General features: G+C 47.6%; 1 protein-coding gene across 1 annotated transcript in view; it reads right to left on the reverse strand.

The window, feature by feature from the left end:
- Positions 1-25,174, reverse strand: part of Rell1 (RELT like 1) — a 66,621-nt gene extending 41,447 nt beyond the window's left edge. Inside the window, exon 1 of the mRNA XM_059275066.1 lies at positions 24,955-25,174. Within this exon, the coding sequence (XP_059131049.1) occupies positions 24,955-25,042 (88 nt within the window). The 5' untranslated portion in view covers positions 25,043-25,174. The remainder of the gene's footprint in view (positions 1-24,954) is intronic.
- Positions 25,175-25,418: the final 244 nt, after the last annotated feature.

Genomic DNA, 25,418 nt, shown 5'->3' on the forward strand with positions numbered 1-25,418 from the left:
TCCTGAGGTAGGTGGAAGGAGCCAAGGAAGCAGGTGGATGACATCCTCTATTTTTCTATTATATAAGAAGCGACAGCATGAATTAGGAACAACAGGGGCGGAGCAGAGGGACATACAGAGAGAACAGCTCAGCGGCGGCGGGGACTACGGCATGGGAGAAGCTGGTGGAAAGCATGCACGAGGGCGCGTGTGCTGGGGCGAGCACTCTACATCCTTCCACGGATGCTGACCCCCAGAGGTACACAGTGCAGGCTGTAGGCCCAGCAGGAGGGTGACAGCAATTGGGGTGAACATGGAAAGGCGGTGGAGCTAAGGCAAGGGAGGGAATGGCTGACCGGGAGATGGTTCCGGGGGTGCAGAAGAAAGCCTGACTGACCACTTTAACACTCCTCCTACCTACCATCGGCTACCACTTCAACGCCAGGCAATCCTGGGCCCACATCACACCAAGCACTGAGTGACTCTGCGCAGTAAGCCTAAGTGGACTGACATCATGCAGAAGGCTGTGATCCACAAGCTCCAGATTGGGAAACTGAGACACAGGAAGGCTAGGGAAGTTCCAAATCACGCTTCCTGAGAAAGTGGCAGTGCCTGGATTGATCCAGTCAGAACCTACCTGTTCCTTCAGGCTTCCTGTTACCCTCAGTTGTCTGCATCAACAAAGGGCTCGGAGAGTCCCAACCAGTGCCAACAGGCTTGATTTTTAATAATTTCAACAATATTTCACCGTTTCAGTCATTTTTCTGCTAAAATGCTGAATGCTATCCTGCTCTCCCATCTACGACTTCACAACTCCGTTTTAAAGGCTCCTGGGTTCCAATCAGGACAGCAAGAAATAAGGTGCGTTTTGAAAACTGTCAACCATTTTGTCAACGATAAAGCAGTTTTCCAAATGAAGGACTGCCACTCTGGTCCCAATCTCCTTTCTCCCAACTCTCAGATCATGGCCCACTCTATCCAAACCATAATCTGGGGACCTCACAGCTTTGCTGTGTCTCCAAGAATAAGCTATCACCTCACCTTGAGAGCCTGTAGTGCCCCGGAGCAAGCAAGTCAAACAGGCCCTCCTCAGCCCTGACTTCGAAGGTGATCCCTTCCACAAACAAATACTGCCCAACAAAGGCCAGCTTTTATCAATATTGTTTGGGTTTTGTTTCCCCCCTAGGCCTGGCCAGCTTTAGTTAATTCACAGTTCTCTAAGGGCTCACTGTGTGTCTGTTTGGCCAAGAGCCTGCTGAGCAGAATACAAAAGAAGATGTGAAGGAAAAGTGACTGAGGATGTGCGGGAGTAAGAAAGGGTGAGTGAGTCAACCGAAAACGCCAAAAGCAATTTTCTACTGTTTCCAAAGTATACTTGTATTTCCAACTGGTCAGGGAAGCTGAGACAGAATGGAACAGAAATGGCATTCCTAGAGGCCATCAGGTGTAGCCAGAGGGCTTCAAAAATAATGAGAAAGAGACAGCAGGAACCAGAGATGCCAGACAAGTGGCCCCTGTAACCGGTTCCAACACAGCTTTGGCCAATGACGGCAATAAGGAAGCAAGCGTTGCAAGGGCCAGGATAGCATCTCCCAGCATCTCCTGCTTGTGCACGGGTGTGCATTCAGAAGTCCAGGTTTCCTGCACAGCCACCAACAGACGATAGGAAGGAGACCCCTCCCCAACACACATTCAATCAGCTACCACTCCAATCACACAGTGTCCAAGAACAATTATTTAAAGTCTAGAAAACTGACTGAGATGGCTACCCATTCATTGTGCTGAAGAGGTTTTCCTACGTGCACCTCTGTGACAATGAACAGGATACTTCACCTGTCTCAGCCTCAGTTTGCTGACCTGGAAAATCCTGTGTTCTTTATGGGTCTCAGAGTCTCACAACTCGACAGCTTTCTCTACCCCCATCCATCCATGATTCTCTGGAGATAGAAAGGTCCTCCATGTCCACAAGGACAAGCCAGAGGCCCTCGATCACTACTTCTTTTACATCTCACTTCATAGCAAAGTGAAATCTTACAAAAGCATTCCGTGGGAAAGCCAGTACTGACCTGACGTGTGGCTTACGACCTCTACCCCACTTACTTGGCTGCACAAATATTAATAGACGTGATTAGACGGTGGATAGGGAGAGCCACAGCATTCAGAGTGCAGACCACAGCTCCAAAGGCCGTCAATCATAACGTCGAATCTCTATGGGGCAAATGCTACTTCACAGGAGAAGAAACAGAGGGTCAGATATGGGGTAACAATTGCCTAAGGTCTCGTAGTTTAAAACACAAAACTGACAAGAGGTCAGCTTTGGGCAGTACACTCACCACCTCTAATCCCAGCACACGGGAAGTTGAAGCATCCCTGGAAGTTGGAGGCTAGCCTGATCTACAAAGCAAGCTCCAGGCTGGCCAGGACCCTGTCTCAAAAAAACAAAACAAACAAACAAAATAGTAACAACAACAAAAAAAAAAAAAACAAAAAAGCCTGGCAAGGGCCTGGACAACCCCAAGTCCTGAAACCCTCAATCAGAACCACGATTATAACAATCCATTTTCTCCCTCACAAACCTCCGTACTTCCAGAACTTATCGGTTAGCCCCAAGACTTAGCAGGCAGTACATGGCTTCTGAAATTTTTCCCACTTGCAACCCCTTTTTTAACCTGCAACCCTAAGTATGTAGATATATAGAAAAGGGTACACAAGTCAAACACTTACTTTATAATATAGTAAATCATAAGGAAGCTTCGAACAATTCTTCTAAACATACCATCTTTCCATTTAGTGACGGGAAAGCAAATCTGTATACTAATGAGATGAACTTCCTTGTTTAGTTTTGCATGAAGAATTAAATCTTGGCTGAATATCTGACACTATAAAGAACATCTTCAACACTTTTCAGAGTTTATTAAATACTTTGATTTTTGTAATCGTCATTGCTGATAACTCTGGTTTGCATGAATATACAGTACCAAATCACTTAAGTATAGTCATTTCAGAAGTTATTGGAAGTTCTGCCCCAATTTCAAGGCAAAATTCACTTGATTTTTTTTTTCTGAAACTCATGTCAGCGACTCAAACAGCAATTTTTAAAACAAAGAAGTCTAATGCTGCCATCCAAAGATACATTAATTTAATATGTACATGCTGAAGAATGATTAAGGCCCCTCCTCATAATCACATCGTTGTGTATGTACAGTCAGCGTGCAGCAATCCATAACATAACAGTCTCCATCTGAGCCGGGGGTCCCAGGCAGCATTCATCAGTCCTGCCTGCGATAGAAGCAGGTACCAGGCAAAGCGTTTGGGGCGGGGGTTCAAATCAGGGGTGCAGTGAAGCCACAGAACCCAACACGGGAGAGCTCTGCCAGAAACTCTTCGGGTTCCTTGCACATTTTTATTTTTAATTAATTTTTGGCCACTGTGCATTCACCTTACCATTGCCATAGTTTTCATGACACCACATTCAGTGTGGAACTCCTTACGGGGTCACTACTTACAGGGAGAGAAGCTGTGAACTAGGAGGACTCCGCCTGCTCTGGTGAAGTTACAGTTGAAGTACAGTCAAAACTAATTACCTGTACCCTAACAGGAACTTAAAGCAAATTCTGCAAAATGAAACCAGCCCCCAAATATTTCTGGGTGTCTATGGAGACAGCTAAAGCCACAGAGCCTGTATGACTGTGTCCTTTCTTCAAATTCAAGAAGTTTAACAACGGGTGAAGTGTAAAACGGACGGCGAGAGCAAGTGAACCCCCGTGGGCACTGAAGAACAACTCGAGTCCGAATAGCAATGTGCTTATTAAACTTTGTGGGTCGGCTCCTACACAGGTAAGCAGCGACTGGAGCCCCACCCTCTGCACACTGTGGCCGAGATGAGGGCAGGGACTAAGGAGCACCTAGCTATTTGCAGAATCCTCCCAACCCACTGCATATAGCCAGCCCCTCACCTACCCTTACTGTGTCAAACCCTCTGAGGTTGTATAATGCGTGAGCACCGGTTGCCTTGGCAGCAAAGACCACTTTGGAATCGGATGGAAGCCTAGCTGGACTCCTCGGTAAACCAGGTGGGAACCAGCACTGCCGGGATCTGAACCACTGACTTCCAGCTGCACCCCGGGGAACTAGCACTACGAGGTTAAGAAGGGAAGTACTCAGAAGGGATGAACACTTAATAGACCTACGCAGAAAAACCGAACCTGGCTACACAGAAGAGGAACAAACACTCTCTACAGGAGGGAGGCTGGGAACAAAGCAGAATCACTCCGAACCCCGGATCAAAGGACCGAAACTGGGGTGACGTCAATATAAAACAAGTAAAAAAAAAAAAAAAACTAATCTAAATATTTGCCATCCCTGGTTTCAATTTAAACTAAGGTTGGAGGCGTGATTTTAGAGTCTAAGAAAGTCCCTAGCATTCTCTAACACTGGAGGTCATCTCTTAATGTCACAGAACTCCCTGACCAAATAAGTCCCTTACGGGGACAGAGAGGCTGACCCTATCCCTAGCTACTTCTTCCTAGCTACTTCTCGGGACGGGATTAACTCCAGGATCCCAGGGCATCTGGAGAGGTCACTTGCTTAAGTTCTGGACTCTTCAGGAATCTTCCAGCCTACCGCAAACAATGCCTAGCATTCAAGACACAACCGAAGCGGATCACACCAGGCCTCACCTAAAATGGGGCACAGTCAACTTACCACACTTCTGCTCTGGCACAAGGGCCCGGAAGCCATCAAGCATGCCTCTAAGGCAGAGAAGGCTGAGGAGTCCCAGAGGCACCCCAAGGGGAAAGGCACATCCGTGAAGTCACACAGAGGATAATGCCAGAATAATATCAGGGATGGGGACGGCACCTCTTTTCTTGTTCTCCTGCCCTCTTCCTATGCCCATCCACCTGTCCATGCACCTGCCCAGCTACCTGCCCATCCACCTGCCCATGCACCTGCCCGTGCATCTGCCCAGCACCTGCCCAGCCACCCTTAGCTGTTTCCAATGCTGTCATTGGAGGATTTTTTACATCTTCAGTTCTTGGTAGCACTGTCTGTCTTGCTGGAGAAGAGTTGGAGAGAGGCTTGCACTGTAAACCTATCTGAGCATTTCAAGTTGTGAACCACACACACGCACAGCAGAGGTTGTCTCTGAGTTTATTTTTGAAACATGCCTTTCAAAAAATACATGGCTTGCACTGTAGAGGGTGACTCAGTGGTTAAGAATACTTGCTACTCTTTCAGAAGACTCAGATTTCGTTTCCAATAACCTCATGGCAGCTCACAACCATCTGAAACTCCAGTTCCAGGAGATCCAATGCCCTCTTCTGCCCTCCAGGAGCACTGAACATACCTAGTACACACACACACACACACACACACACACACACACACGTATGCTGGCAAAACACTACTATACACATAAACTTAAAATAAACCTTTAAAAAAAAACGAACAGGTGGGCTACACCTTTGTCAACTGACCCCAACGATGGCCGGTAGCCTAAGCCCGCACATGCCACCCCAGTACCTCTCCAGGCAGCGGAGAGGTGCCTCCTTCCAAATGAGCTCACTATGTACTATCCACATATACATGCATCTTCCCTCAATGTAAAAAGTCTCTTTAATAAGAAGTTAGCTGTGAGGAGATGGTACTGGCAGCATTCAAAAAAATACAACTCAGCATCATAAAAAGCTCCAATATTAACTATGAAAAGCATAGGGTCATTCAGAAGCCCAACTCCAACGTACTTCGTCACAAGCCTTAGAAAGGCAGAGGGCAGAGGACTTGTTTCATCGACTGACACGTCCCGACCCACATATGCGTTGGTTCACATGAGTCACAACCTAATTTTATGCAATGGGTGCCACAGACATGACTTGTACCCTCAATGGTAATGGCGTGGCATCTAAAACTCTCTCAGGAGGGAAGACAAGAGGGAAAGCCGGAAGGGAAGGAGGTAAAACACAGTCACACACATGAGCTAGAAACACAGTATGTAAGGTATGAATGTCCCGCTCAATTAACACGGTGCTGTTCGGTGCACTTCCTCACTCGAAACTGGATCTAGACTCCGTGGCGGAAAGGAGTTAGCCTGAGTGATAACCCATATCCTAATTTGGTAAGTACATCCTAGCCTTCCATGCATCACCGTAGTAACGACAGGAAGACAAGTCCAGCAGGAACAGCAAAGGGCAGACATTTTGTCCTCTTCCCCGCCCACTCACCACACCGGCCAACCCCACGGAGACACTGGTCAAAGGTACCAAACACGAACGGGGAACAGAAATCAAGAGAACCCCTCAACTGAAGTCTAACACTTCTGAGTGCCATGTGGAGGGAGGGCAGGTACCAGTCACAGCTTCTGGGATACAGTGACGACACCCTGAACCCCAGCCACATGCAGCCCGTGACAGCAGAGCCATTGAGAAGGACTCCCAGATCATCCACAGAGCACATCCATCCCCACTCTAACTTGACAGGTACTTTTGTTTCGATCTTAACTTGGGTTTGGGTCTGGTGCAATTAGCTTCCATTTGCCAAATGCCCGTGGTTCCCAAAGACATAAATAAGCAGGTTGTGTTCAAAGCTGAACAACTGCTAAGCCTGAAGCTGTGCACACTGGTCAGGAGGCCTTTCCTGAAAGACAAAGGATGCTCATCTACACCAACAGAGAGCTCCAGTCTGCAAGGATGCAAAAGAAGGATGCTACAAATAGCAGTCCATTCCTAAGCCAGCTTGGGTCAAAGGACTCCAGCCCTCTGCAACTTGCCAGGTCCCTACAGGGACACTAAATCCAAGTTTATGTAACCTCCCCAATGGCCACTGCCCACTTTTCAGAAGACTGTGATCCTAACAGATCTGTTCATGTTCCTCTCAAGAAGCCAGGCAAGACGAGGCTAGAAATGACTTAAGCTACAGAAGAAGGCCAAGTAGTACAAGCCAGAAGAAAACGATCACACAGGAAGCAGAAGACAGGTCCAGATGGCCTATTTCCTTAGGAGGGGAGCACTGGATATCCCTGAAGCAATCAGTGGCTCCCCTGAGACTGACAGAGGGGAGCTGATACAGAGGACCAGGCCTTTGGGGGCTGGATACCTGGCTTCTGGGTACAACATCCCTGCCAGGGTTGGGAGGTCAGCCAAATCTTTCCAGCAAGCCCAGACGAGAGCAGGAACTACCCACACAGGAAGTAAGGGTCCTGAGCAGAGCAAAGGCTTCCCACAGGAGCTGGCCCACCTCCCGTCAGTGGGGACAGGGAGATTCTCGTCCCCAGGAAGTTCTAGCAGCTGTGATTTCCATGCTCTGAGCCTCTGGGGTGCTCAGATACTTTGCCACCAACCGCTAAAAGCAACCCAACTTCAGTGACAACCTCAGTGTTTTCACTTGCCTTAATTTTCTTTAATGCTCACAACTCAGAGAGATGTTAGTGTCGAACATGTGTGTTGCACAGGTGCACAAGCATGTGTGAATGTGTCTGTGGGAGCCAGAGATCGGTATCAGGTGTCCTCTCCGATTGCTCTCCACCTTGTTTTTTTGAGACAGGATATCTCACTGACTGGCTAGAATAGCTAGCCAGCACATCCCACAGATCCTCCTGTCTCCACCTTCACACACACACACACACACACACACACACACACACACACACACACACAATGGGACCACAGTTATCCGGCGCCTGGCTGTTTATATGCAGGTGGGTGCTAGGGAGCCAAACTCGGGTCCGACACAGTGAGTGCTTTACAGATGGAACCATCTTCCTGAGCCAAAGTTATTATTTTGTGTGTGTGTGGGGGGAGGGGTCTTTTGTTTATTTGCCTGACTGGTGTTTGTTTGTGGTTTGGTTTTTTTGTTCTGTAGTAGTGGGCAAAGAAGCCAGGGACTTGCATATGCTAGGTGAGGGTTCTACCACTTACCTAGCCAAAGAGATGGCCAGCCAACAGATGCTATTACTAGACCCATCTTAGAAAGGGAAACAACACAGAAGAAAGCATCGGGTCAGTGGTTCTTCTGGGGAATGGCTGGGTAGACTTGAACCTAGGATCACTGCAGTAGAGACAGAGTCAAAGCTGCTCCTCAGCAGGGCAAGGAAACAACGCAGAAACAAAATCTTTCTTCTCTGCACTGTTTAAATTGCCTCCAGGCTATGAGACCCCCAGGGCACGTTGATAAAAGTCTCTGTGACTCAGTTGCCTCATCCATAAAATGTGGACTAAAGTTGAAAGGTTGCTGAGTATTCTCTGAGATTAATTTGGCTTTATCCCAGTGCGTGCTCAGTGTAGGTGACTATTGGCAGCAGTCACAGACATACAAAGCCAGACACACAGGAAGACAGTGAACCCCAGGAGCCTAAGAGGGGGCACTGTTCATGTGACGTACAGAAAACACGAGCCCTTGATGTGAGGGAACAGCAGCCATGGGCACCGCCATGCCACATGGCAGGCTAAGGAGATTCACAATTAGTAGAGCCATGAGCCATGGTGGTCAGTCAGGACCACGGTGCCCTCGCCAGTGCCCGGAGCCACAGCGAGCACAGCCAGAGCAGGCAGGTTCCCACACAAAGCAGAGCCAGCGCAGGCGGGCTCCATCCACATGCTCTCGCAACCGTCACATACAGCCAGGCTTCTCTTCCTTCCAGGAACAGGAAAGGGAAAACGATTAAACAGAAAACTACAGAAGTCCTAAACAGAGGGCATTCTGATTAGTCACAGGTTCAGTCAGGCAGTTCCCACACGCCAGGCACGTGGGTCTGGCTTCTGAGAACCTGGGAACTGGGAAGTGATGAGGAACAGCCAGGAAATCTCAAGGTCTGAGCCCACTGAAGTCACCTGATGTGAAATCCCCTCGACTGCATCTGGAGAAAGAGCCAAGGGAAGAGGTAACCAAGAGGGAAAACAAAGATCAAATAGAGAAAATGCTGGAAAGATGAAACAGAGGCAATCAGGAAAACCCCAGATGGGAGAAAATAAGTAAGAAAGGTCATTAGCATGACGCCCAAAGGGGACTCTGAAAACCTGGTGCAGGACTTTAACATCAGAATACAGAAGCTGGCTGGGCGGTGGTGGTGCACGCCTTTAATCCCAGCACTTGGGAGGAGGCAGAGGTAGGTGGATCTCTGTGAGTTCAAGGCCAGCCCGGTCTACCAAGTGAGTTCCAGGAAAGGCGCAAAGCTACAAAGAGAAACCCTGTTTCGAAAAATAAAAAAAATAAAAAAATAATAAAAAAATACAAAAGCTGAGGCAGGAGGATTATGAGTTCAAGGGCTGCCTGAGCTACAGAGCCAAAAATTTTTTTTAATTATAAAAAATGAAAATCTGCAAAAATCTATACATAGAAAAAAATATTATAACCATCACATATTGCTATGTATTTGTGCCGTTACTACACGAAGCACTTTATAGAGATATTAACACATTTAACCTTGACAATAATCCAGGGAGGTAGATATTATTTTAGACCCCATTTTACAGACATTAAAAACTATACCACAGAGATGTCAAATACTTTGCCCCAGGCTGCACATGTAGCAAGAGGTGGAGGGGAAGCAGGAGGCACTGTACCCTGGTGCTCTGCCGTCTCTGGGGTGCTGGAGGGAAGCTTTTGGCATTCAGTACAATTCCACAGAGTGGGATTGTTCACAGTTCTTCCTGCTCCGGGTAATACAATGCAGAGTTAAGGCAAAGCCTTAAGTAGACAAGTAAAAAATGGACTCCTGAAAGATGCCCTCATTGACACATCTGTGCAATGACATGTGAACTCCCAAATATATGCACATGAACACACACACATAATAAAAACTTTAAATACAAAAATAAAGACAGTAATTTATCCATAGAAAAAAGTGTCAGACAATGCTTTCTCAATTTAGTTAATATTTACTTTTGATTAGTAGAACATTAACATATTTTTTTCTCTATTTCTTTACATTTTCTAAAAATATGTTAGTGATAATCAGAAGAGTTGGATTTTTCCACAACAGATGATAAAATTAGTAAGGAGTCTTTATTACTATTGGGTCAAACATGAAACTGCCAGAACCCTAGGTGGAAATAGTTGAATACTGGCATTTTCACATGGTCTAACCTAACAGCAGTATTCATTCTGCAGACGTAAACCAGAATACAGAACCAGAATCCCCCCCTAAGGGGACTGCCCAAAGCTACAACCCACAGTGACGGCCCAGATATTTCCTCTGGAAGCAGAGCCAATGCTGAGACCTCTGATCCACACCACAGGAATCAACGATCAAAGAAAACAGAACCATGTGCCTTGCACTTTCATGTATGATAAAGCATGATGCAAGCTTTATCATGATGAACAGTGAGGCAATGGCCTGATACTTTTGCTTTCATGTTATTTTGTACATGCCTTTTGTGGTGATGTATTGTGTCCCCCAATAAAATTTATCTGAGGATCAGAGGAAAAAGCCAGCCACTATAAGTAAACATAGAAGTCAGGCAATGGTAGCACACGCCTTTAATCCTATCATTCAGGAGACAGGGATCTGCCTGGATCTCTGTGAGTTCAAAGCCACAAGAGAACAGAGCCAAGCGTGGTGACACACACCTTTAATCCCAGCACTAACCATAGAGGTCTGAACAGACAGGACGTGATGGAGCTGGACAGGAAGAGGAAGTGATATAGCAGAACAGAAAGGCATATAGGCGTGGGTATACAGGAAGTAGCTCTCTTTGGAGACTGAGGTGTTGGTGAGGCGAGGTTAGCTTATGGATTTTCCTATTTCTCTGATTGCTCAGGTTTTCACTCGTATATCTGGCTCCAGGTTTTTATTTAATAAGACCTTTTAGAAATTTGTCCATATGCCTGTGAGCCTTTCTCTAAGCAGAATGCAAGTGTAACTACAGAGATGATCCCAAGCATGTTTTAATATTGGGACATATGGCTTCCCAATGAGATTCAACTATTTCAGTTTTCTAACATCCACTGGGTGTCCTAGGGTTCAATTAAATTCTGATGCTAACAGCCTGGAGTTAGTGCAGACCCACTGATTAAGAGCTATCCCCACTGGACAATCCCCACTTCAGAGGCTAGCCTCCAAGAAGTCTCTTGGCTAACTTTTCTCGGTCTGGTTACAAATTTGGGGGTTTCCACAATGCCCCCTCAGTTTCAATAATTTACTGGAGTGACTTACAGCACTCAGAAAGCAGTCTTGTATGGCCACAGGTTTATGAAGAAGATATGGCACCAGGACACCCAAATGGAAGGGATGCAGAGGGCAAGGTGAAGACAGCTTCCACACCCTCTCCAGGGGTACCACCTGCCAGCACAGCCCTGAGTTCACCCCTAGAAGCCCCCTCACTGCCCTGGTACAGAGCTTTTAGGAAGACTGACTGAGTCAATCACTGCCTGATATCCACTGAACTCCAGAAGTCAAGGAATGGACAGAAAGTTCTGGCCCCTCCACCGCATGGCTGGTTCTTCTCATCACCGGCTCCAGGCTGAAGCTATGTGGGGCGCCACCTACAGTCACCTCACTAGTGGAATCTCAAGTGTGGTCAAAGGGGTTCTTTATGTACAAGAGAAGCTCACCCATCTACACCTCCTTTCACAGGTTAGTGAATTCAGGGGTTTCTAAAAGACGTCTGCACCAGAGACGGGGAGCACAGACTAATCATACTGACCAAAGTCAAGAGCTCTACTCAACAATACTTCCAGGTACAGTGCTGTCTCTGCATGGGCCTCAGCATGGAGAAGACCAATTCTCCTATCACTCTGTTCAACAAAACAGTTCCCCCCCCCCTCCCTCAAGTCCCCTCTCATCCTTACCAGAGATGGAGTCTACTATCTACGTAAGGACTGTTGACACAGCACACAGACACCAAACGCAGCATGCTAGATCCCTCTCACACTGCCTTCTCCCAGCCTGTCCAGTGAATTACAAAGCACTGAGGAGCAGAGAAACAGACCTGCAGGAAGTGACAGAGATGGAGGCCTTGGCCAAGCTAGGCCTTTAACTCACCCCCACGCTGACTTGTGTTTACTTTATAGACACTGCCCTAAAGGTGACAGCACTCCAACCCGGAAGGAGAAGCAAACAATGTGTACTTGAACAGCAGGGCTGAGAAATACAAACGTCCAACGGACTTCCAAAAATAAATGTTTAGCAGATAATCATCCTGTAGGCGAGCCGAGTCGTATGAGTTCCAAGGAGTGGCCCGCTGGAGACAAGTGGGTACCATGATTGCTTCTTGGCTGTCACATGACCAGGACTCCACCCACTACACTGACTTCATGATTCTTGCTCCCTGCATTCCTTAAACTGAATGATTCTTCCTATCCACACATCACAGGAAACCTACTGTATTATATATAGATTATGGTTGTGTCGCTTACAAAGGATGGCATTATTTACTCGATCCTGCCCATGATGCCGAGATGTATAAAAAAACAAAACAAGCATTATTTTGTACTTGGGCTCCCTTGAGCTCTCCGCCCTACCCCCATTCTACAAAAATACAGGAAAAGCAGCCCAGCCACCTCGCTGACAGTATGGGACCTGCTACAAACTCAGGTCCTATTCATATCAATGCCCAGGGCTCTTCCATCCCACGGCAATGCCCAGGGCTCCTCTGGCCCTCCATCCTCCACTCCCCGGCCTGACCTCCCCTTCCACAGCCTGCACAATAAAGTGCTTCAGGAGCTCAGGGGCCTCCCCTTAGCCTCCCCAGTGGAGCTTCCCGTCACACAGCATTCACTGAGAAGCTCTCTTCCACATGAACTGCAGTAACTTTTGTTCCTAGCTCCCGTGCCTTCGCCCAGGCTGTTCCACGGGGTTGGTAGGTGCAGTCCCCTATAATTCCCTTTGTGGATCACTTAAATGCCCAATTCTGGGCTACGGAGTCCTTTCCGTCCTTCACTTCAAAAAGCAAGTCTCCTCTTGTGATCCCACGCAATACTTAAGTCTGCGATTCTGATCACACCAAACTCCCTCTTCCATTACGCCACAAGGACTCCCATTCACGGCTTATCTACACTTCTCCATTATAAGTTTCACAGGGCAAAAACTAAACTAGCTGTTCACCAGTTACACATCCACTACAGCGACCCAGCAGTATCTCGGATAAAGAAAGCCCCATGTTTTGATTAACCGTGTGCTATGTGTACAAAATTATCTACAAGTTTTAGCTGCAACAACTATCATCGGACAATCCACTTGGCAAATACAGGTGTGAAATGTGCTTCCCCAGAAAAGCCCAACTTCCCTACCCAATCCCCCAAACTTAAGCACCGCCCAAGGCCTTCGCTTTTGTCTGGCTGGTGGCTGTTTTACATATTTTGCCTTTAGCAGAGGCAAGAAGGTGGAAAGACCAGGGGGAGCGGTGGAACACGCCCAGGCCATGCTAGCATAGACTACACACGTGCAAAGAAAAATGAAGCCGGTCTGTGGCTAGCCACCTGCCACCTCCCCAATGCCAGGAAGTCATAGCTGTGGCTTTCTACAACGTGACTGACTGTGCTGGGAACTTCCAGCTCCAGAGGGCCATGAGAATGGGGGGAAATGGGCGCCCTCCCTCCCCCACCTCATACTGTGAGACAGAAAGTCCAGGGAGTGCCTCAAACGTCCACTCCATAGAGGAGTCCCAGAAGGCCATGCCATGCCCGCGTGTAGGCAAAGAGGAGGAGAATCTTGGCAGGTCATCAGCCCTGAAAACAGTTCTTCCTCCTTGGCCCTGTGTGGCCTGTGACACACAGGTTCTTCATCCGCTACGCCGAACAAATGAACCAGCTGGCGAAGAAAGGTTACCTAATTGGTGTCCTTCGGTGAATTAAACGCAATTTTTCGTCCCTCATATCTCTATCATGCCAAAATTTTAGAAAACATTAACTTTTATGGGGGGAAGAGGTGACTCACTACGTAGTCCTGGCTGGCCTAGAGCTCACTACGTAGAGCAGGCTAGCCTAGGATGACCTGCCCTTGTCTCCTGAGTGTTGAGATTAAAGGTGAACACTACCACACCCAGAGGGACAAACATTTCTAAATCTAATCACCGGTTTATTGCGTTACCATTTTCAGATGGCAGCACAGCCTATAAGCACAGCATCCATGGGCCTGAAGCAGGAGGACAACAAATACACAATTTATTTTTTTTATTTTATGTGAATGGATGCGTCACCTACCTGTATGTATGGGTATCATTTGCATGTCTAATTCTGTGGAAGCCAGGAGATTGCCTGGAACTGGAGTTAGACACAGTTGTGAGCCATCATGTGGGTGCTGGGGACCAAATCTGGGTCCTCTGGAAGAGCAGCAAATACTCTTAACATGTGAGCCGTCTTTCCCACCTCAGGACTGTACACTAAAAGCCTGCTTAGACTAACAGAGTGAGTTCAAGGCCAGCATGAACTCCAGTGAGACCCTGTCTCAAAAAGGGAGGGAGGGGCCGGGCGGTGGTGGCGCACGCCTTTAATCCCAGCACTCGGAGGCAGAGCCAGGCGGATCTCTGTGAGTTCAAGGCCAGCCTGGACTACCAAGTGAGTCCCAGGAAAGGCGCAAAGCTACACAGAGAAACCCTGTCTGGGGGGGGGGGGGGGGGGGGGAGGGAGAGTACCAATATCTGAAGACTCCCTAGGTTAATTATCTGGTTTTGACTAACAACAAAAATCTATATTCACTTGCTAAGATGCCTTGGTCTCCTCTTTAAGTAGATGGAGCAAGAATAAAAAAGACAAATATAAAACTTTCCTCCAACTGTTGATAAGAGAGGGAACATGTCATTTCACATCATACAAGGGACATTTGGGGACCAGGAATATCCACCCAGCTTTGGCTTCCCCTCTTCTGTGATGAGCAACAAATCTTGCTTCTTGTCCTGATTACTCCCTGGAAGTCTCATGACCCTTCACGCCACAAAAGAGACTATGGAGACTTGCTCCTTGCAGTGATTGCAAAGGTTCAATCTGATCAAGCAATCAAATATTTAACACATCTCACACACGTGGCCACCACAGAGAGTTCTAGCTCAGAGGGAGCATATACAGTGGAGACAAGTGCATATAACTGAGGGCCAATAACATCAAAGAGAGACAGTACACCTGACCTGCATTCAGGTCATCACAGGAACACAGTCTGAGGAGTCACAGGAAAGGTTTCCTGGAAGTATGAGCCTTGATCTCAGCTGGAAACCTGGGTTCAAGACAGGACAGGATAGCCCTAGACAATGGGGGGGAGGGTGGGGAGAGCTCAAAAAAGGAGGGGGAAACCCACCATCTCTCCTCCCCGACACTCCCCTGCTCACATCTGATACTTAGCTAGCATCACCAGAAAATGTGACAGAAAAGCACACTTCATCTCAGGCCTACTGTACTGTCTTAGTTGTTCTGGGGCAGGGCTGGCCACTTGGGCCATGACCAGCCTCCAGCAATCGAGACACCCAAGTCTGAGAAGCATGGCCACGGCTTAGCTCGCTCTTCCCTCCTCTATCAGCCCATTTCAGCTGCTGATAATAGTGGGCTAGGTAACTTCGCAAAGGAGAAGCTGACGTAGCTCACATTTCTAGGGCTCCAGGGACCCCATCAGATGATGGTCTTTTCACTGGCAGAGTCTCAGGGTGGTTCAGGGATGTCCATGCAGACATAGGGACCATGCACATACGTGTGTATGAATAAGAAAGACACACACACACACACACACACACACACACACACACAGAGAGATTGCATGTCTACCTCTCTGGCCTCTCTTCAACTGTGAAACTGTGAGCATTCAATCATGAGGATGCCTCACTAATGGCTTTATCTAAAGTTAATCACCTCTAAACAGGGCATCCAGTACGTTTCCAGCCTCCTAACGCCTTACAATGTGAAATAAATGGGAACATATAAGCCCTTAGGGAACACACTCAAACCATAGCCAAATCACACACACACACACACACACACACACACACACACACACACACACACACACATCCCTCTCTTCCGCAAGCACAGATTCCTTTCACCCAGCTACTGCCTACAGCTGTGCCGTGGAAACTTAAACCTTGTTTGCTCTAGTAAGCTTGCCCAACCTGGCCTGGATTCTCGATTCTCCATGCATCCCACTCCCAGCCCTGGGTTAGCACTCCGGCTCAGTGCCTCTCTTTCCTTACCGAGGTGCTAACAGCACACATCTTTTCTGACTGCTCCACGGGGTGAGGATTCCACAGACCCTGTTCCCATCACTCCATCCTCGGTGCCTTGTATGTTGTAAGGTGCTTTGTTAATGTTTGGTGAATGATGAAAATCAATCAAAAGAACCCAGCGCTATGGTTTGAGTGTGCCGAGACTTCATTCCGAAATCCATGTTTGTGGTGTATCGAGGTGGGGCTGCGGTGGAGGAGGTCATGAAGACGAGGCTCCATTGTGACATTAGCAACTTTATAAGCAGAGAAAGAGGGACCCATAGTGACATGTCTGCTCTGGCTTGCCACGTGATGTCCTCCACTTTGCTGTGATGCAGCTTGGAGGTCCGATCCAAGAGATGTCAACAACATGCTCATGGACTTCTCAGCCTACCAAACCATGAGCCCAATGCACTGCTGGTCTTTATAAACTACCCAGTCTCAAGCATTTTGTTATGGCAATAGAAAGCAGGCCAAGCTGCTTGTGAAATAAATGGTTTTAAATACTTCGTGTGTTGTGATATCTAAAGTGTGATACACACACGTGGCATGGCTGTCAGAAGACCACTGACTCTGCCTTTGGAGAGATTCATGAATAGATCTGGAGTTTAAAAATCTTTACGCTAAGAATGTCCACTAAGACCCCCTCTCAACATCTCAGTTTCTCCTGGTCTCCTTGTGGCTGGCATCCTCTCTCCATGACTACTTTTGCCACCTTTGGGGGGAATAACTTCCCACACTAATATAAAGAAAAAGGGGAGCCAGAGAGATGTCTTAACTGAACCTGAGCTCAGTTCCCAGCACCCACGTTAGCCAGCTCACAACTTCCTGTAACTCCTGGTCCAGGGGATCCAACACCTTCCTCTGGTCTGTACACACATGCACATACATATGCGTGCACACACACACCAAACACACGGATATACAAATATACACATAAAAAATTTTTTTAAAGAGAAAGTCTGGATTCTAGTTCTAGCTTTCTTTCTTCATTCACATTTTAAATACCTATTCTAGAGCTGGAGAGATGGCTCAGTGGTTAAGGGCACCGACTGCTCTTCCAGACGTCCTGAGTTCAATTCCCAGCAACCACATGGTGGCTCACAACCATCTGTAATGAGATCTGGTGCCCTCTTCTGGCCTGTAGGCAAATACGCAGGCAGAATAAATAAATAAATAAATAAATAAATAAATAAATAAATAAATAAATAAATAAATAAATAAATAAAAAACTATTCTATTCCTGGTCTCACTTTAGCCCTGGGCTTCCAGCAGTGAACAAGATCCACACATGATATCACCCTAATGGCTGCTAGGGATAAGCTGCCCCTGACTCCCGCAGGCCACAGAATCTTTCTGGGCTCAGTTTCCCCATATGCACAGCAAATAACAAGATGAACATCTCTAAATGCATGTGACTTAAGAACAACAGTCACTCCTGTAACAGTCAGTCATTCTGCTGAGGTCAGGTTCATCCCACATCCAAGAGCTGGAAAAGTACACCTTAGAGAGTGAGCATCAGGAACGGGAGTGGACCAAGGAAACCTGCCAGGAGCAGAGATGACTGCTGGGTCCACGTCAACGCAACGACACCCCAACAGGATAGGAGGGTCCCAGAAGGAGCAAAGGAGCATTCTTAAATCTTGGTGGTGCCAGCTCAGTTTCCTCTCCACTAAATAAACTCCGAGGACATCACCAGGGACCCTTCCAGCTCCTAATACTACACTCTGCTTTTCTGTCATGAATATTATTTCATCCAAACATCCCTGGGAGTTAAGAGAAGTCCAGTAACCAATTAGATCCTCCATAACCAAAGCATGTAACATGATCACTACATCAGGTACTAAGGAAATACAGTAGCATTTTTGTGCCTACAACTACAGATTGGCTGACTGGATTGATTTATCAACCCCCCAAAGTTCTTCCAAAAGAAATCGTCAGGGTCTATCTTTACAAAGGTAATGAATGGTTCCTTTGCGTCCTCTTTCCTTCCTCATATTAACGTGACTATCAATGGCTTCACCTCTACCTCCCAGGAGATCGCACACAGTCAAGCCCACTGTCCCCCATTCCTCCTAGGGTGGAAATGCTGCCCCATCCCGCTTCCCCAAAGCTGCCTCTTGTCCCTTCCATCAACAGCACCAGAACCCGGAGCCCCGTGGTATAGGTCAATGGATGCTGGGGAATTGGCAAAGAACCAGAAATGACACTTCTGGAGTGCTTACGGTGTTGGTTGGTTTGATTCCTTTTGGTGGTTGTTTTGCTTACACATAGCTTCACACGGTAGCCCAGGTTGACTAGGAATTCACTAAGCAGCTCAGGCTGGCTTTGAACGAACAGTAATCCCCTACCTCAGCTTCCTAGTGCTGGGGTTACAGGCTTCAGACCAGCTTTGGAGTGGTTAAGAGCTTTGTTTCATCCTTTCGATGTGAAACGTTAGTGTCTGAGGACAAACAAATAATGATGATAGCAAACCCTTTTAGCACACCTGCACAGCAAACACTGCTCCAAGCGCTCGAATGCTGTGTCTCACAAAATTGTGATAATCACCACAGGAAGCAGCTTGGCCTTATTTTCCCCGTTTTTCACCACAGGTAAGAAAACGTGGTTTAGAGATTTGTTTTCTCTGTACAACAGGCACTTTTATTAGTGGTTGGAAGGTTGTTACATCCAGGGGTTTTCAAACCAAGGGAGGCAGGGCGCTCACGGGAGGCTCCTCGGGAGGGCTGGCAGCTGCCACAGGACACAGGAGAACCCGGGCTGGGGAATTGTTCCTTTCTGGGATCCCAGGCCAGTGCCAAAGGAGGAAAGGCAAGGGAGGCCTTGGGGTATTGTGAGCGGGAATGGAAACTGGGTCTCCTGAGTTCAAGCAGGCTGGCCAAAGGAGCCTCAAGATAAGATGACTGGTCCAAAGAACTCAGATCGCCTGGGGTGCCCACCACCATCCAAAATCCCTTGGTGGATTCAGTTTCTCTCCCTTACAAAGAGAGCCGTGTCACTAACTGGCAGAGAAGTGCAGAGGAGGAAGCCAGCCTCGCCTCTCGACTTACCCATCAAGGTCCCATTACAACGAGCGCTCACCCATAGCGCTACCGAATAGACAAAACCCCAGCTGCATCCAGGTGGCTTGATTAGATGCCACTCTAGGATGTCAAGGCAGGCTTTCTTCTCCTGAAGTCTGTGCATTAGAGGGGTTATTCATGGGCATCTGGCTGTTCTTAAAACTCTTTAATGGCTATTTGTCATTTTTCAAATCTCTGTAAGATTTTAAGATGGATTTTATTTTTACTTTATATGTGGAGTGCTTTGCTTGCATGTATATGCACTATGTTGGTGCCTGGTGCCCATGGAGGGCAGAACATGCCTGGACCGAGAGTTACAGATGAGCTATGTGGGTGCTGGGAGTCCAATGTGGGCCTTCTGTAAGAGCAGTCACTACTCAGAACCATTGAGTCTTTTCTCCAACCACTCTCTGCAGGATTCCTGCTGTTTCTCCATGGGATTTTTTTTTTTTAGATATTTGCATGGGATACTTATACTTGGTTCCCAATAAATGTGAGAAAACGTGGATAGGTCAGGAAAGGCAGATGCAGGACCATGAGTCCTTGAACTGAAAAACCTGGAGGCAGATGTGGGATTCCAGAAAGGCAGCAGAGAGCATTCAATGTACACTGTGTCATACTCAGAAATCAAACGAGCTGGATTACTGCAGCAAAGCAGACGGCTAGTGAACCTATGTGAGATCAAACATACACTTGAACATCTCACGCTGGGGCAGGCTGTGTGTTACCACCACCAGAATACATCAAAAATCCTCAATCTTCAGAGTGTTTTGCATTTGAAAAATCTCCAGATTACAGCAATGTGTAAATGCCTCAGATACTTGGGGGGAGGGGGGAGACACACACACACACACACACACACACACACACAACCTGATAAAGGATATTAGAAAAATAGCCATTTAAAAAAAAAAAAAAAGATTATAACAAATTAAATAAGGTACCAACACTTGCCTTAACAAATTAGCAAGTACCTTTTTATTTTCAGGGGGAAAAAAATACGAAGAGCGAGAGATGAGTGCCTGAGACCACTGCTCTATAAGTACAGACCAGGCCAACCTTCAGACCACCAGTGCAGTGATCAACAGCCTAACTGTTGTAGCCCATCTAGGTTTCCTGGTGGCTTTATCCAGCAAGTCTGCATGAAGAGGATGATTGGACCACGGGCCTGAGTGCAGGTGTTTAGAAGGGTCTACCCTTGGCTGTATCTCGAAAGGGGGAGGTCTTTGCTCCTCCCCTTGGCATTGTGATAAAAAGCCCTTTGGAATAAAGTTCTGGCCCTCCCGAGGCTATCGTGTGCTTCCTGTCTTTCCTCTCATCGTCTAGGTATCTCTTTCTAGCTAATATTTCTCACTTCTCCCTACTCAAGAGTACCCTGGGTCTTTTTTTGTTGGTTTGTTTGGTTTTTTCAAGACAGGGTTTCTCTGTGTAGCTTTGCGCCTTTCCTGGAACTCGCTTTGTAGACCAGGCTGGCCTTGAACTCACGGAGATCCGCCTGCCTCTGCCTCCGGAGTGCTGGGATTAAAGGCGTGCGCCACCACCGCCCGGCCGCACCCTGGGTCTTAAAAGTGGTGGCTGGTCCACCACACCTAACAATGGTGAACATCACTGATCTGCATGCTGCTTTCCCAAGAACCCATTTTCTATGCAAGTCATCAACTACTAGACCAGGCCTTGTGGACAAAGGTGTTCACTGAAACAACCAAGTTTGAAGTCACATTTTTAAAACAATGACTAAGAACTGCAACCTCCCCGAAAGGAGGCACAGTGAGTTAAAACACCGGGAAGCCACATGAAGGAACATCCCAAGGCACCTCTCCAGTGTATCAGAAAGGGAGATCGCATATAACAAAGGTAAAGGGGACCAGGGCTCATAAAGTGCACTGCATGAAGATCCTATCCAAGGTCGAGATGCATAAAGACGGAAGGAATGCTCACTGAGGCAAGGGCCTCTAGGTAAGAGATCAGGGTAATTCCCTCCCTCTTCCCACACAAACTGTGGGAGGAACTTCTCAAAACTACCTACAACACTGCAGAGGGAGTCACACTACTGTGACTCCATAAACATTTCAGGATGAAAAGAGTTTTTTTCAAAGGGGGGGGGAGGTTTAGAATGCACTTTGGAACTGAACGTCTATGACAGAATGGCAAAGCTCGGGTAATACCATGGGACTCTGCCACCTCTTGGACGCTCCTTTTCTGCAGACATAAACATGGGAATGAAATCAGTCCTATGGAATCATAGGTATTAAATGATCTGAGGACAAAGCCCACCACCTGCCAAACAACACTGAATTCCCCTGTCCAAAAACAGTAAAGACGTCACAAGGCACTCACGCCAGCTTTCCATTTTAGCCCTTCAGTCTTACACCAGATCCTTTCGTTGTTTTCCTTTTGTTTGCTTGTTAAGACAAGGCCTCACTCCACAGCCCTGGCTGTCCTGAAGTTCACTATGTAGCCCAGGCTGGCCTCAAATTCAGAGATCAGCCTGTCTCTGCCCCCGAGTACTAACATTAAAGGCGTGTGCCACCATGCCCAGCCTTCTTACACCAGATTTTTTTTACTATCTTAGCTTGGCAGCCCCTAAAACTTTACCAACTCCTTGTTGTGTATGACATTTTACAGAAAGATCATACAGTATTAAATCTAAGTAAATTCTAACATATGAATGATATATGTTATAATTCCTGGAGTAAAGACCAAAATTACGATGTCATTTACATGTAAATAAAAAAATGAGATTTTAAAATCTTTACCAGCTCCTACATCACAAACACAAAGATTACTGGACAACACTAAGAATAATAGTTTTAACTAATGACAATTTAAATTATTCTTTTATTTCCATTTCTCTCTTATTTTTTTTAATTCTTATTTTTTTATCTTATTTTAATTTGGGGGGGGGGCTTTTTGTAGCACTGGGGATTGAACCCAGGGACTCCTGCACATGGCAGGCAGGTATTCTACCCCTGAGCTACACCCAAAGCCCAGAAGCCACAGTGCACTGATGCCAAGTTTCAATTTCAGTCCTTCAAACTTACGCCCAATTTTTTTTTAAATAGTATCATTTTTTAATGTATGTCATTTTTAAATAATGAAATTAAAATGTCCCAACGCGTAATAAGACTTCAACATCAAAGCCAAAGTAAAAATGAAAGTTTTCTGACTGAATCACCTTGACCGTGGCTTCTCACATTCCAACCTAGCTCCTCCCCAAGTTTCCCCGCCTCATTCTTTTCTGAAGGGTAGGAAATACACAGAGAAGAAGAAATGACAGTCCCTGGGAACATTCTTCATTTCCTCTTTAAATTTGGAGTAAGCATGAAATCCCAAGCTCCAAACAGCGTAAGTTTTCAAAACACTGCACCCAGCGTCCGCGTCTTATGTGGCTATTCAGCTAGGCAGCTGCCCAGCCAAAGGAGAACCCAGAATTTAATCAAACCTATCTTCAGCATCTAAGTGAGGAATGTGAGACTGGACGGACGCCCACAGAGCCCAGGGACTGTGCATCTGTCACAGCACCAGACCTGGAACTGTATCACTCACCTCGTGTCCACTGCCGGACAGGAAAATTGAGAAACCGATAAGGCCAGAGGCTGAGTAACCAGAGAACCTAAGTACATAAATAAGGCAAGACATGGAAAAGCATCCCCGGTGCTGGTAGAGTAGTTCCTAATGCCACTTTGGAGACAATTTACAAAAACGGAAGTGAAAGAGACTTCTTTCACCACCCAGTGTGAAGCTATCTGTCCTTTCTCCGCAGCAGGGCTGCACATAACTAATGCTCATGATGATACGATGTTTGGGTATCTTAAAACTATCCTACCATCCAAGTCATGTTGCTGAGGGTGACTTGTGCTCTGTTTTCTCTGGGAAGCAGTGAGGGGCAATAGAAAGGAAATGAGTTTAAAATCAAGCAGGCTGTATTATCCCAAACACAGATAGATAAACAGACAGACAGACAACACACACACACACACACACACACACACACACACACACACCCATTATCCAATTCTTACTGATACAATACCTATGTGATGGCAGGCCTCAGTTGCTCTACTGAAAATCAATACATCTTGGTTTATGAGGAATAAGTTTTAAAATACACATAAAGTGCCCAACCAAAGCACAGAGCATGCTGACTATAGGAGTTCCCATCTCTTACTTCCTACTTCTCAGCGTTGATGCCAAAGAGATCAGAGGCCGGCTGTTAGGGTTCATCTCTTGCTACAGGCCTCAAGGCCTGCTAGCAAATTTGAATAGATACTTCGTTCTTCTCAAGCATTAATTTTCACCCAAAAAAAGTTACTAGTAGCACTACTAGATAAGACTTTCTTCAGTCACAGTGCAAGCCTGATACCCGGATGTTCAGAAAACATAAACCTACCCTAGGAATGGAGGAAGGCTGATTTCATGCCTGCGGTACTAAATTGTAACAATCTGATTCCCAAGTTAAGCTTTTTTTTTTCCCCCAACTCTGCAACAAGTGATTCCAGCTGGGTACTACCTGCAGCCTCCAATCGCGTTTGAACCTATTTTGTATTTACAGGCCCCAACAAAGAAACACAGGATGCACGTGAAAATGTCCCGTCCAATGAAATGTGTCACTAGCTTCCCATTCCCCTGGGGGAATGGCTGGAGGAAATGTGAACCTGCTAATCAATACTCAAGAGACACATTATCTATCTATCCTGTTCCCTTCCTAACACGTTCCTAGGAAAAAGTAAAGGCCAAGTGACAAGCCAGTTCCAGAGCTCTAAGTGACTGGAATGTTCAGGACTGAAGAGGAGCGCATGTACTTTATAAAGGAGACAGTCGCTGTTGGAAGCCTTCCAGCTGCTTATTATTTGGGCCTGAAGAGGAGCCACCCCTGAAGGCAGCTTGGCAGAGACTGCTGACGTAAGAATCAGCCTGTGGTAACCCCAAATGGCCAGGAAGGCTTAAGTCTATTTTTTTTTTAACTACTGCTGTGAGGTGGCAATTAAGAGGGGGAAACAGTGATTAAGAATCCCTGGTGTGTGTCTTATAAAAACAGGAGTGTGAGACAGGGCTTCCTTAAGTAAAAGGTAGACCTCAAAAGAGATTTCAGTTAGAAGAAACTCCTGCTGATCGCTCCTCCTTGAGCACAACACTCAGCGTCTCAGCTGGTGGCTTCCACCCTGACCACAGAGGGTTCCTTTTGTGATGACAGAGTGTGATACAAAGAAAAAGCAGTGTGCATTACAGATGTGCCTTTCACCTTTCCCGATCTAATTTATCCAGGATACATGGGAAGGAGTGTGAAATTACCGAGTTACTACAAGAATCCGTAACCACCTGCAAAGACTGGAACTTTCAAGGCTTTAACATAATAAAAAAGAAGAAAATGGGAGAGCGAGGAAATCAGCCGTAGAGCAGCACCCGGTCCCGGGTAACAAGATCTTCGGCTGGCGAGGCCTTTGGGGATCAGGACGGTAGAAAGGGGGTCCACCGCCGGGCACCTAGGGCACGCGGCTGGGGAGAAAACGCCCCAGCAAGGCGACCTTCTAAAGAGTTCGGGCTGGGGTCCCGCGGTCCTCAGAAGAGGCGGGAGAGGGAAAGCGGGAGCCGGGGAGGAGGGTGGGGAGGGACCCAAGCCGCGCCGCGCGCCGCACCCTGCCCGGGCCACCCCGGGACACCCAGATGTTCAGAGCCGGATCCGGTAGCCGAGCAGGACGCGCGCAACTCAGGGCGCGGCGGGGCTGCGGGCCCCCTTCCTTCCGCGTGCAGACCCGACTCAGCACCTGGCGTCCCCGCCGGGACCACGCACTCACCGGGGGCCACCAGCGGCGAACTCACGGCGCCTCCCACGAACACCGCAGCAGAGAGCACAGCGGACCCCGGGAGTCCCCACGGAGCCATCGCCGCGTTCCCTGCACCCTCCTCTCCCCGGACGCCGCGTCCCGGTCCAGGAAGATGGTGAAGCTCCAGAGACGCCCCGCAGATTGAGCCGGGGAGCTCGGCCTCTTCTAGCCCCTAGCCGCCCAGCCTGGACCCGCCGAGGCCCCGCCCACAACGCGGAAGCCCCGCCTCTGCCCGCCGCGCCCGGGTCCCCGGAGGCCTGGCCCCGCCCTCACGTGCATGACCCCGCCCCCCGGCGCCTCTCCCTGTCACTCCCCTTTCCCCTAAGAACCCTACGGCCGCGTCAGCCGCGCGGATAAGCCGTGGCCCCGCCCCCAAGCCCAGCCCCGCCCCGCCCCCTCTGGTTGGGCGGGCTTCCTTTCGAAACCCTGCCCTG

The sequence above is a fragment of the Peromyscus eremicus genome, chromosome 10, assembly GCF_949786415.1.
Source record: "Peromyscus eremicus chromosome 10, PerEre_H2_v1, whole genome shotgun sequence".
NCBI classification, from domain to species: Eukaryota; Metazoa; Chordata; class Mammalia; order Rodentia; family Cricetidae; genus Peromyscus; species Peromyscus eremicus.